General features: G+C 40.4%; 1 protein-coding gene across 2 annotated transcripts in view; it reads left to right on the top strand.

Annotated features, from left to right (window-relative positions):
* The window catches only part of NTRK2 (neurotrophic receptor tyrosine kinase 2), a 206027-nt gene that overhangs the window by 104847 nt on the left and 87149 nt on the right, over positions 1-14031 (top strand). For both annotated transcript variants that reach the window (XM_075739975.1, XM_075739976.1), the window contains one exon: positions 12829-13017. In XM_075739975.1, coding sequence (XP_075596090.1) covers positions 12829-13017 — 189 coding nt within the window. The remainder of the gene's footprint in view (positions 1-12828; positions 13018-14031) is intronic.

Below are 14031 nucleotides of genomic sequence, written 5' to 3'. Positions count from 1 at the left end.
CAGTCCTGATTTCAATGTCATTCATAGGGATTTTTGCACCATTGTCAATTTAATAAATGACTCTCACTTTATATTAAGATGAAGGGAATTAGACTCTCAATATTGCTATTTCACTTTTTTTGTTCATAGGATTTCATGCTTCATGTTGGGTTTCACTCTTTCACCCTATCCTCAGATTTGTTTTTCTCTACCTTTTTGATGAACTAGCTAGTTGAAGCTTAGCACATTATTTTGGGTGAAAAAAAAAAAGAAAAAAACCCACCTCATCTGACAAAGTCAAGTAACGTGTAGAATAATCTCTGGGAGAAATGGTTTCTTTCTAAAGACTGTGAAAATGAAAAACTTTCAATTTAGTGAAATTACAGCTTAAATGTGAGGACTCCAGAGAATTAAATACTAAGTGATTGCATTTCTGCACTGAAGTCCAATCCTTGGTTATTTAGTACTGGTGCGCTTGAAGTGAGGGTGTGTATTTTTCGTGCACGTGGGAAGTGCATGTGTCTGCCTTTTGCAGTCTGGTCCTTTGAGACCTGTTTGTATGTGACCATTGCAGACTCCAATTTTGAATCTAGTCCAGTGCAAGAGGATTGTGGCTGTGCATGCTTTGTTTTGGTTTGCAGTCTCTGAAGGCAAGAAGATTATTTTTGCAGATCAACTTAGAGATACACTAATTAGGGAAGTTTATATGTTCTTCTTGAGTTGGTGCTAATGTTCTACACGTGTTCATTAGATTCATACAGAATTATAAAACCATTTTATTCTGCTTTGTAGTATTTGCTTCTAATGGTGGTCAGGAATAAGGCTATGTTACCAGCTTCCTTTAGCAGTTCCTTTTTGAGAGTATTTGATATCCATGCAAATCTGTTCTGATAAATCTGTTGCTAAGAAACAGCCATGACTGAATTTTTGGTAAAAGAGGAAGTTACACTGAGAATAAATGAGTGTCACCCTGAAATACTTGAGTCTAACAGGTACTAATGCTATTTAATGCTAACATATAAATTATAACATCACAGGAGACCATGTGGACAATTGGGAACTGAATATTACAAGGTGATAGGAAGCTGCAGAGTTAAGAAATCCAGGGAGATGTTAGAAAAAGAGAGGACAGATGAGCCAGGTGGTCAAGAGAGAATCATTTAAGAAAAGAGAGGCAAAACTCTTCATAAAGGAAGAAGTGAGTAAATAAGCAGAGGTGGCACATCAGAAAAAAGCTAGAGGAGAATACTTGGTAAAGTATTCAGAAGGAGTAGAAGCAGCAGAAGTAATTTATGAAAATATGTGTGGCATCCTGAAAAAGAGAAACACTGCTTTATTTAGAGCCCTGCAGACTAGGAACAGTGATGCTTCCAATATTTTAGCAAAACCTCATTATGGTTTTGTGACCAGTTTTGTGATCAGTTTTACAATTAATGTGTCCATTTTCAAATCTGCTGTAGCAAAACAGAGGTTAGTTTGTAGTGTGGCCACCTCTGGGATGGATGAGCTGGCTGGTATGGTGCAAATAGCTTTGAGCGTGGGGCATTTTCCTGCTTGCCGTAGAAACAATTTCAAGGAATGCTGGCAGAAGAGAGGTGACAGGAGGAATCTCCAGCAGATGAGGCATCATGTGGCAGGGAGGAGGAGGTGTTGGCAAATGGCAGTAGAGGATCAACATCTAGAGGCAAGTCACTCAATTTATGCAGCTAATTCCATAACTTGTGAGTGATGCTGCTGGGACATAAATTTGACGTGTTGCCTTTCTATGCATGCATGTTATTTGCTCCACTGCAGTAATTTTTAGATCTGCATTTGAAGAGGGTTTTGAGTATGTAAGGCTTCCTTGCCTTAGGAATCCATGCTTGGGGAAAGAAGCGTGTTGTTCGGAGGCAATTCGGCATCTTTGATCTGATGCTGTACTGGCAGGGATATTCCTCCAGTCTGTTCAGCTCCCTCCCATCTCCAAAAATGAATTGGTTTTTAAATAATGTCCCAAAAGATCTAATTGAACATAATCCAGAAGTCTATAAATGTGGAAATGGAAAGTGATTAATGGAAAGTGATTGCTTTTCCTTATGGTTTCTTAGAGATGCACAAAACCTCCGGATGCTAGAGTCTGTTGCTAAGGCTATTCCACATTGGAGAACATGGCAGATGCTTTGGCTGGGTATCACAAGAATTTCTAGTGACACGTGAGTGCTGAGCATGAAAAATCTTTCCAGAAGAAGGTTCTGGCCAGTCTTTTGCCAGCCAGCAAGGTTTTCTGAGCAGGGGCAGTGATGTCTGTTTGAAGGCCAGGGAGATGTATAGTTGCTGAGTGCTCTAGGAACAGGGACAGGGACTATAGAGAAAGCCACTGAAATAGCTGCTGTGGCAGAGATACAAAAGGAATCAGTTTCACTGTTGCTAAATAGTCTAATGTAAATTCAAATAAAATGTCAGGCATTGATGCTCAGGAAGGAAAGTAAGCTATCACTTGCTTTGTGCTCACAGAGGGCCAGTTTTGGACAGCCTGTCTTCTGTGCTGAAGCCTCCTGCCTTTCCAGCAGCCCTCTTTCAAAGGCCAGAGCCTTCTACTGCCTCACAAGCACATGCAAAATGTGGGCCATCAGGACCCAAAGCCTCTTCACCCAAGGAGAGAGTGAACTACTTGACAAGAAATAGATAGTGGAGTGTTAGTTCACCATCTTCCCATGCGCTTCTCTTCAGGTGTAGGTGGGCCTTTGAATTTTGTTTTCAAAACCTTTTTTTCAAGGATGAGGAATGTTTGGAGATGAAGAGGAGCCAGTCCAAGTCAGTGCCAGTCCAAGAAAGCATTAGTTGGGCTGCAAGATCATCTCAGTGAGAGCTCAGTAAACAGCAATACCAGATTTCTGCAGATGTTGTTTATAATTTGAGCATAATGTTTGGGTTGATTATGTATAATCATTTAGTTCTGCTTCTTTGCAGATTGTCACGTTAAGGTTAGCTAGTCGGCTGTAAATGAAAAATGAATTGGAAACTATTATGCTGGAATGCTTGTTGAGAACAAATTGAGAGGTATATTTCAATGTAGGACAGTTTTGACTTCATAATTTGTACAGTTTTGGGGACCTGTAAAAATCTTCCACTCACAAAAAGTGGAAAATGATACAAGAATTTGTGGTATAGTGTCACTTCCACTAATGAAAACTTCAGAAACAATTACGGGGAAAAAATCCACTGAAACAATTTTATGTAAAGAATGCAGTTAAATGGTGTTCTAGTAGAATAACCCACTGTAGACTGGATTTGTACATCACTGGTGTGTTTCTCACCTGAGAAAACCTGTCTTCATTCTGCAGCCTGGAAAAGTAACCTGCTAATATAGTGAAATGTATATACTGATATTGATATATGCTATGTGTTTGTTGAGCTACAGGTCTCATTCAGTTTGGAATAGACATAAACCAACATTTGAAGAACCCAAAGTGTTTTCCATAAGACCATTCAAGGTCTATCTTTTTGTCATGATGGAAGATTAGGGCAGAAAGGGGACCTGGGAGATTCTTCCCTGTCCTAAGCCTGTACCAGCTATCTTTCCCAACAGATATTTTCCATATGTGGCTTCAAGATCTTCAGAAGTGGAGATTTCTGAGTCTTTTATGAACCAGTACCTGAGGATGTTTTCCTAACATTTTACCTCAGTCTTTCTTGATGCACTTTTGTAATGCAACTTTTCATTCCTATCCAGCATAGACATGAAATAAAGATTGTTCCCTTCCATTATAAGGCTATGCTCGTGTACCTCCTCAGACTTCTGTTTAGAATAAAAGAATTCCCAATTCTTTAGTTTTTCCTCAGGTCCTTGAGTATTTCTAGATTTTTCTGTATCATGTTTTCAGCTGATTTGCTTGGATGGGAGAGACCTGTAGATAGCATCAGTGTACTCCCAAGAAATAATTGGAGGGCTTAAAGAAGGGAAGTAGTTTCATTCGTAATGCTTCTTTTTTTTTTTTTTTTTTTTGAATTAAAGAAAAGTACACAAACACCAAATACAAGTTTAATATCAGGGAGCATTTCTCCAGCGTGTTTGCCATATCATCTAACCATGTCCAGCTAAACAGAATTTGGAAAATTGTTCAAGTTGACTACTCCAAATAGCTTTGTTGTTCTCTCAGGTAAAGACTGACTGCCAAAGGAGCATGGGGGAACTTTTGTTGCTTCTGTACACATTGTATTTATCTTCTAGACAGCAGAGGACCTCATTCCCAGCCCTAGGTATGGGAATGCTAACACTTGGATTATTTATGAGAAGTGTGAAGGGAAGTGATTCTTAATTAAATAGTTTTTAAATTAAATTAAAGGCAACAAGGATTTAATTTTGGGTGAATTATTCTTTTTTACTTGATGCCAACAAGCGCATTCCAGCTGATCTTTTTTCTTATTGCAGTGATTTTTCACTGTAGAATTTTTGAAGGATTGTAATTTTACCCATGTTTCTGAGATATCCAAACCTGCAGGTGGCTATAATGAATGGTCTTGGTGATCTATATTAAAAAAGATAAATCATTTTTTCTTTCCTTCTTTCACATTTTGCTGCCTTGTATCCTTACTTTTCTGGCTCGCATATTCGTATTGATTAATATACTACATCCTTGTTATATTTTTGTCTCAGGTCTGTGTTTCATTTGACTACCAATAATGAGAGGCCATAAATTCCTCATTCTTTATGACAGGGCACATCATCTGAGCTGCAGATACTGCAAACGTGTCTGCAAAGCAGTGGGCAGCTGTATGGCCACCATTTATCCTACAGCTGAAGGTGGGCGATAAGTCCCGAAGGGCCCTGTGGTTCAATAGCTGGGGCTGGCAGTGACTCCTGGGTCCTGGTCATGACTTTGACAAAGATCCCACCTGCAGTGCTGGGCAAATCAGCAAGCTGCACAGAGCTCCTCCTGTTGTCTCCAAATTAGGAGTAATAGTAGCACGTACCTGACCAAGGACGAACTGTAAGGATTTATTGGTTATGGTGCTTAAGAGTTTGAAGATGTGTACCAGATTGCGGTTGTGAGATCTGTTCCACAAATGCCTCCCATTTTAGCTGAATGGAGAAAGAAATTGGCAACCTTTGTGCCACAGGCTGAGGCTTTGCTGATGGCATCTCTGGGCAGAGCTGGCCCTGGAGTGAGGCCAGAGCAGAGGGGGGTCAAGCACCTTTTGTCCTGCACAGACAGTCCAGGCAAATCCAGCGCGTATTACAGACCTCATCCTTTTTCCTACAGGGTTTTGCAGTGCTGCAAAGGAGGTTTCTTGGGTGAACTGCCTCGCCAGTCTGTCCCAGACCTAGATACCCGTGTCTTTATCCCTGCATCCTGTAGGTCGCATGGCTTTTCAGGAGTGACTAGTGTTATAAAGGCGTCCCCTAGGCTATTCTAGGGACTCCTCCCTATTTGGAAATCTCCCTTGCAGAAACTATGACCTCTGGAATGCTCTAGGCTTGTGCGGAAAAGGATGTGTGAATGCATGCATACAGGGGAATATAGGCGAGGTTGTGAGAAGAAAGGCAGCTGAACGAAACTGACTGGGATTCTTTCACAATCACACTCCAGAATTAAACCAAAGCAAACAAATATGCAGCTGTGGCTCTTAGATTCAAAGCCACAACAAAAAGGCCTGATGAAATACTTGAGTGGCTAAAATCTGTGTGCAGTCATTTCAGAGGAAATTACCCAGTTTGCCTGTTTTTTGCTCTCTACAGGAGTTAGGCATTTGGAATAAGTTTTCCAGCAAGAGAAACATGCATTTTAGGGGAAAGGCATTTAGTTCAGTGTGACTGACCTTTTGACACATAGCAACACTGTAAATTTGGTACTGTAAAGCTGAATAACATACCTATTATTTCATTAGACTGAAAGGTATGCATTACTTAAATTATTCTACATAGGAAAGGAAATCATCTGGCACTGCAATTTATTTGCTCTGCATGAAAGCAATACAGTGATAACAACACAATTTAGTCGTCTTGTGAGGCTGCAACAAACAACGAAAGACAAAACATTGATTTTTCACATGAAAACAAAAGCAAACCATCTTGGATTCTTGATCACCCAAATGAAACCTTACGTCAAAGTGGTGTGGCTTCATCATGATTTTCAAACAAATGCTCCCCCTTTGCTTTGTAATGGTTGTAAGTGTACAGACTCCTAAGGGCTGTTTCTTGAGTTTAAACCTTTATTTTAAGCCACTTACTCCTGCAAGAGACCTCCAAGGAGCCCCCTTTCTTCTGTTATTCAGAGACTGTTAAAAGTACACGCTGGTAGGGAACAGAGGCGTTTGCCTGCTGGGTGTGTGGGGGTTCTCCAGCTCTCTGTTCTGGTTCCCCTGACTTCCTAGGAGCATGCTCTTGGATGAGAACTGAACAACTTGGGTAGTGTCAGAAAGTTTTTCTCATCTCATATATCAAGAAGCAACTGAGTACAAGCTTAAACAAGCACTGGTGGGTGCAAATCAGTTAAACAGATTAATGATACCTGTCAGAAGATGTGAAATTATTTATCCTCTAAACACCCAAGCCTGGCAAGTCTGTTTTCTGAGTCACAGACTTAATGTCTACAGTGTGATTTTTGGCTCAGTGTGCTGCATCAGGATAGAAGGACATTCACTGTTCGAGCTGTGAAGAGCAGTGTGCTTCAGCAGGATGGACTTGAGTATAATGTTGCTTGGGGTGATCTTATTCTTGTGTTTTCTCCACCACAAACAAAGGAGGATTAATCGCATAATACTCGTTTCACAGCTGAGGGTGACAGTGACTATTGAGATGACTTCACTGAGGCTAAGACTAATGGCTTGTTTCTGAGGAGCTGTCAGGGATGGGGATATGAGACAAGAAGGAGGGGAGAGGCAAGAAATTCTATCGCTCTACACAGCCGAACTGCTGAGAAAGCATAGGAGCACCTTGCCTTGAACTTCCCTCATTAAAAGCATCAGCAGCTGCAAAGCAAAGGCCATCATTTTGATAAGCCCACTCTTGATTTGCAGAAGATTCTGACTTTACTTTGAACAGCTCCACCAAGCAAAGTGAGACTAAACTGGTTTTTCTTTGGCAAGCTTATTCAGCCGTCTTTGAATTTTTTTCCTTGTGTTCTATTTATGCCTTTTAATTCAATTCCCTGTATTCAGCATGCAGCATTTTAAGAGACTAATAATATAAAATAATGTTTCTATAATTGCATTACTTTCTATTATGCTGGGCTCTCTTATACAGTCTAATATAATTGCATAAACATGATTTGATATCACAGTTGCATACAGTTGTTGAAGTTAGGAATGCAAAGGAATATTCAAAGTAAAGCTTACAGCACCTTAGTCAGAAAAAAGTGTGCCAAGCTGTGATTGATGAGCTGTCTTTCAGAGGGAGTGAAAGATAAGATAGTGATTCAAGAGTTAAGCTAAAAAGATGTCTGTTCTGGTAAGAAAGCTGGATCCTAGCTTGATAACAGGAAAAATTGAATGTCTGTTCTTGCTGAAGCATAAAACTTACCTTTTAATCATGCAGAAGAGAAGAATTTAGAATCTACAGCAAATACAGGAGTCTCATGGGAAAAGAAATCTTGTGTAATTGCTTTTTCAGAACAAGGTATTTAACTAGTGAAAAAATACACCCCTCCCAAAAGGAAAAAGAGAGAAGATTCAGTATGACCTTGAAATTCAGCAGAGGTGATGCTGACTGATGTGACATGTACTCACTGTCCTGTTTTTGACTTGATGGTGTGCTATTAGCATGTCCCAGCACAGACTGACCCCTGTTCCCAGAGGAAGTAAGAAGAGCCAAGCTAGTGCAAGGTCAGCTGAGAAATCTTCCTAGCAGTCAGTGTCATTTTTCATGGAAGGAGCCACGGTTTGTGCATCACAGCACAAAATCATCTTTATAAACAATCCTCTTTACCTGAGCTGCCTCATAACACTTGACTGAGCAGATGCATCCTTGTAACTCCACAGCTATAATGGCAAAACTAAAATTGGCTGGTTTTTTAATAATTATTGTTTCCCAGAGTGCCTGAGCCATTGGTAGTGACTTCAGGGGTAACTGGAGTGATGTGTGACGCACAGAACTGTGTTGCAAGGAGGATGCAGGATATTGTAGCCTCCAAGAGATCTTGTTAGAGCTTGGAGACCAAACATGCAGAGTAAATTGCTTTTATCTTTGACACAGTAGGTGGAAGGAGAAGTAGATAGACACAGTGCTTGTTTGTGACCATCTAAACTAAAGTCTGAGTGTATGTGCTTGCAAGGCCATGCCAGGTGCAAACTGAACCCATATGTTCTTTCTGATTCTGCATTTGAGAGTGTCTCCTTTTTATTTTTTTGTCTGAGCCTGATTAGCTGAGTCATGCTATTACTCACTTTGCGACTCTGTCTGTACTTTGATACACAGGTCGGTCATAGAATCATAGAATGGTTTGGGTTGGAAGGGACGTTAAAGATCATCTAGTTCCAACCCCCTTGCCATGTGGATTATTCCAGTGGCAGCCGGCAGTCAGATATGTTGCCACAGCCAACTACCTAAGTATTAGCAGAAATACTGCTAAGTAGAATACTACCTAACTATTAGCAAAGCAAAACGTAGCCTCAACAAGTAGCAGTGTAGATAAGTCTTGATAGCATGCATATTAAAACTGCATTAACTCTGATGGTGATAGGAGCAGCAGGAAAGGCTGTGTTTCATAATAATGAAACTCCTTCTGGCCAGAAATAGCAGCATGCCTTGGAAATACTTTTATTAAATTTTATTTCTAAACCTAAGGAAACTCACATTTGTTGGCACCACCAAGGTTAAGGACAGCGCAGAGATGCACCGTTCAAGAGGTAGCTCAGAAGTGGGTTATATTTCAGAGGGGAGTGCTGGCACTAGTGAAGGCAAACCATGACCCCACCCCAGCAGTGTTTGATTATCTCCAGTTTTCCGTAAGACAAGTTTGCTGTTTCTGCCTCTCCCCTTACCATGTGCCACAGGTCATTAACAACCTAGGAATGTGGAAGGTGTTTTGGTTTTATTATAGCTGGTCAGTTTCAAATATAATTGGTTTTCTTATATGTCACCACTTTTTCAGAGAGCTGCTGTTTTTTGTATACAGAAGGGATTTTTCTAGGGCCCAGGTGATGCAGAATGGACAGGTTTTTAGCTCAGCATCAAAGAGAGGAGAAATTCAGTCCTGCAGTGCATAGCTCTCATGTTTCTTCTCCAAGGCAGGCTACCATTTCATATCTGCCTCCAGCTTGTATCTTCTTAAGATAAGAAATATGGTCTAAAAATGAAATCAAGTGAAGATGTTGGGCAGCACATTTGAAGGTGGAGAAGGCCTCTGAAGTTTTCTTAACAGTTCAACCTGACTGTGAGTCAGCTATTGGCAATAGCTAATGACTATTGACAACCCATGATTTTCACTCCCACCAATGACATTTTGTCTAAAATTTTCAGATTTCAGGTGTGAAACCATCAGCAGACTTATAAAAAACAAAATCAGTAATAGGTGACTGACAGTAATTATCATACTCATTCTGCCTTTGACAAGTAATTCGGTGACCCCATCTCATCTGGACAAAACCGTACTTAAAGGTGCTTTAAGAAATTACTCTTCAATTTGAGTTCAGCACAGGTGGTGGCCTCACCTTCATCACAGAAAATGGTTTTGCATTACTAGAATATCAGTCATAGCCAGCTGCAGTGCTTGCCTGTAATTGTAATGTAACTTAGTGCATTCAAACAATTAAATGTAACTTTACGGTAAGTGCATATTCTGGCAAATAAGCAAGTGTGGAAAGAGTTCATGTACCAGTTTGCTCATGTTGACAAAAAGGTCCAGAAAAGGGGAAGTTTGGAAGGATGTGAGCTCAACTGCCTCTGATATACAAAAATTTCCATCTGTGAGTTCTCATTGTCTTAATTAGAGAAGAAATATACAGGAAATAGGATTTTTGAATCAAACAACTACTTCCAAAGACCATTGCCTGAGTTGATTATTTTGCTAATAAGTGAGAGGGATCACTGACACAGCACAAAGTTCCCAGAGTTGAATTTTTCTTAAACTGTTTCGTACTGCTAGGTACTGCTTTGGAAATTACCTCATTTTCCAGGTTTTCCTCACCTGCATCAGAAAGCTGAATATACTTGGAGCCTGCTTCATACCACAGGGAAGACTAGTTTTCACTAGTTAGCCTAACTGAGTAAAGAGATTTATAGAACAATTGTCTGCTTTTCACCTGCAGCACTTTGTGGTTTATACTGATTGAAAAAAATAGTTCACCATAAAAAATTGAGTCTTAGAGTAGTGCTCTAGTGGAGAAATGATTTGATGAATAGAATGAGTTTCTGTTCATTATCTCACTTTAACATCAAGAAATGTGTAATGGTCACTTTTCCTTGCCATCACCACATGTGTAGTGGAAGCAGACAATGACAAAAGAGCCTCTTTCTGTGCAGCAGAGAACAGCAGGGTTGAAAAGAACTTAGAGACATGCCTCTATTAAATTACAGAGCCAAGAGAATTTGCCCATTTGCTGTAAGAGAAGGGATTTGACCCTCATACTAAAGCTATATTAGTATAAATGGACTTTATTTTCCGAAGAAAATGTGTATTTGTGGGCCTGCCTTTTGGAGCCATTAGCTTGACTTTCAGAAAGTTTAGAGACGTGAGGATGATGCCTAGAAAAAATTGAATATGGTTTTAAATGGGTTTGTACTCTAATGCTACTGCACACAACTGTCATGCACCTGAAAAATGTGTTGTGACTTCACGTATCTTGCATGCCATCTGAGGGACCCTTTCCTGCAGTTTGTTAGGCTCTGCACTTCATTAGAGAAATCTTCACCAAAACCTCTTAATCCTGGCAGCTTTCCTAGTAGAATCAATCTTTTGAGGATCTCAGTGATCAGTAATGACAAAACCAGCCTTGGTATTAGTATTTCACTTGATAAATTGCAGAGATCTAGGCTTCAGTTACATTTGTCAACAGTGACTTTCCAGTGAAGTGCAAGGTATTTGAAAAATTACCTCTAATGTTTCAGGCTATGGGGGGAAGTACTTTTTCAAACTATGAGAACATTTCCCCCATGCACCATTAAACCAACTGAGGAGAGAGGAAAGCAGGACAGGGGTGGGAGTACACTTGAGTCACTAAATGTAGGGTTGAATAGCCACATGCCAAATTATTTAAGATTTATTCCTATGAGCCACGCCATGTAATGATAAAGTGGTTTTGCTAGCCATACAGTGAGCCACAAAAGAGTAAGAGTTTCTCTTCTTTAAAGCTGCCCTTTCTTGGCTGCTGTGTCTGGGACTGTCCTTGTTCTCATCTTGTTCCTTAATTTTGTGTGTGCTTTGGTGGATCCTGCCCAACTTCTCTCACATCCTCAGTGATGTGTCTACAGGACCTCCTGCTGGTCCCCATTCTCTGTCTCTCTGCTGGCCCCATCTCTCCTGCAGACACAGATGCCATCTATGTGGCAGGTTACTCAGCTCTGTCTTGCCTTTGCATTGTTCCTTCTGTCCAACCTAAAACTCAATCTGGGGCTTCAGCATTTTGCATTGGGGTGACTAACAACTTGGAGTAAACGTAGCTTTTCATTGTCCTCAAAGTCCTCTCTGCTGCCTCCTTCCTCAGGAGTACATTCACCCCACCTGTCACTGCTGCCCACAGGCTAAAGGCAGGTGTCATCTGAGGATGCTGTTCCAGGATAGGAACTTCAGAGGGTGAATTTTTACATCTGTTTCTAGCATCATCCTCTGATTGTTACAATTGGAAGATGTGAACACCACCCCAAAATCCCTGGTTAACATGGATGGAGATGGAAGTGAAATGTGATGTGTGTGATCTCTGCTGGTTTTTCAGTGGGCATATTAGGCAAAATGTTGTCGCTGTTAAATGATGATTCTGTTTTTCTTTGAATACTAGATGTAGACTGGAAGATGTAATGTGGAATTTAAATGGAAGGGTTAGATGGTAAGAGTTCAGATGTTACCTGCACTGATCTTCCTGTTACATCAAAGGCCCTTGGAGCTCACAGAGGTGGGATACTGTGCTAAACAGGGAGATTTTTTACCCATTTACAAGGTTTTATCTCTGTGGCACTTTCATTAAAAATATAAAGTACAGCGTGAAAACAAAACAAGAACTGTCACTGAATTACTGATCAAAATACACCTCTTTCTGGAAGGTGACTGGACTCGGGTATGGGTGGGGAAGCTAGTGGGATGTTCCTCTGGGCTGGATGAGCCCCTCTGCAGTGATCCCAGATTTTGCAGTAAGGTGGGATGTGTCTTTCCGATGAGTCTTCTCAGTGTCTGCTCCACACCTTCTGTGACTGTTCAGATTGTCCCCTGAATTTTGGCTCTCAACCATGCTGTCTTTGAGAAATTACCAGCTTCCCACATCAGGATGAGCCCATTTCCTCTGTGTCTTTTTCTTGTTATAATGCCCACCTCAAAGGGACAGCAGATATTCCCCAGATTTGTGGCAATTACTGCTGTGTGATCCAAATAGGGCATAAGATAAAAAAGTTAATGAATGCATTTCATAGCTTATTTCTGAGAATGACAGAAGGAGTTCAACAAGTTTAGAGATCTTTCCCAGTGACAGACTATGCTGGACCCTGATATACTTAGTCTAGGTACAAAAATTTACTTCACATTCCAACTCCTAATGGAAAAAACCCACTGTTCTCCATTTGCACCTAGATACACAAACTTTCTGAGGTAAGGTCAACAAGGCACATGAAGAGAGCTGTTGACTATGGGGATGAAGGACAAGCTGGTCAAAAAAAAAAAGCAATTGTCTGAGGGTAGGCAACCATGTGCTGAGTTAAAGGAAAATCTTTGTTTCTAACTCCAGGTCCTTCTTCAGTTATCAGCAATGACGATGATTCAGCCAGTCCCCTCCACCACATCTCAAATGGCAGTAACACTCCGTCTTCTTCTGAGGGGGGTCCTGACACAGTCATCATTGGGATGACAAAGATTCCTGTCATTGAAAATCCCCAGTATTTTGGAATTACCAACAATCAGCTCAAGACAGACACCTGTAAGTACAAACAATTGTATGTGTTTCAGTCACTCATTTTACCTGTGCAAGTGCTGGGGCTCCTTAACAGAGCTAGCAGAACAAAATGCTCTAAATTCCTGGGGGTGGAAGGGTGGGGTTAAAATGTATGCAATTTGTTAAAGGTACATGGGATGAACCGCTTTACGTCTGTCAAAGCCAAGTTCAGCTCTTGTGATGAGTAGTGTTACACTCAAAGCCGAATCCATGTTCCATCAAAGTCATTGGTAGCTTTTCCATTGATTTCAGTGGTCTTTGGCCAGTCCTGTGCTTGAATGTGTTCTTGGGAGAAAACAAATCCTGGGTCAGAAGCAGGAGTCAGTATTGTCACATATGCACTGCTTTTAAATTGATTGTATTATTGGCAATGAACATAACCTAGCTTTGAAATCTCAATATTTGTAAAGTGATAAGAATGATAAGAGTTAAAACTTCAATTCTTTTAATGTCATTGTATAATTCAAGCTCTATAGCCAGAGAAGATGTTGAATATTTAAAAGTAGAGCAGAAGATTGCATGATGGACAATAAATGTCACATATAAATTCTTTCATGTTCAGTTAGAAGCAGGTGAAATGTGAAAAAATATGAAGAGATAAACATAATTAACTATGAATAGTTAAAAAACTGTATCCCTAACTTCAGCTACTACTCTTCAAACCTAGTAAAAGTTTTAGAATTGGATGTGCAAAACGTTGATTTTTGAACCAATGATTAGCATTGCAGCAGGTAACTGAAAAAATACCTAAAGGATATTGTGATTAATAGTAACTGCACTGCTTACTATTTTTCATCAGTACGTTAAGGTCTTCAAGTGTTTCAGAGAAGGTTGTTCCTGCCTCTTTTTTCCTGTTTTTTTTGGTCTGAATGTACATATCTGAAGTGTCACTGGAAGTCTGAACTGTTTCTCTGCAAACTCACTCCAGAGATTCCCAGTCTAGCTGGTGAGCGTTGGGCTTGCAACTAAGGGACGCTACATCCTATCTGTATCCTACCT

The sequence above is a fragment of the Balearica regulorum genome, chromosome Z (genome assembly GCF_011004875.1).
Source record: "Balearica regulorum gibbericeps isolate bBalReg1 chromosome Z, bBalReg1.pri, whole genome shotgun sequence".
Lineage (NCBI taxonomy): Eukaryota > Metazoa > Chordata > Aves > Gruiformes > Gruidae > Balearica > Balearica regulorum.
This window is presented reverse-complemented; position numbering and strand designations above follow the sequence as displayed.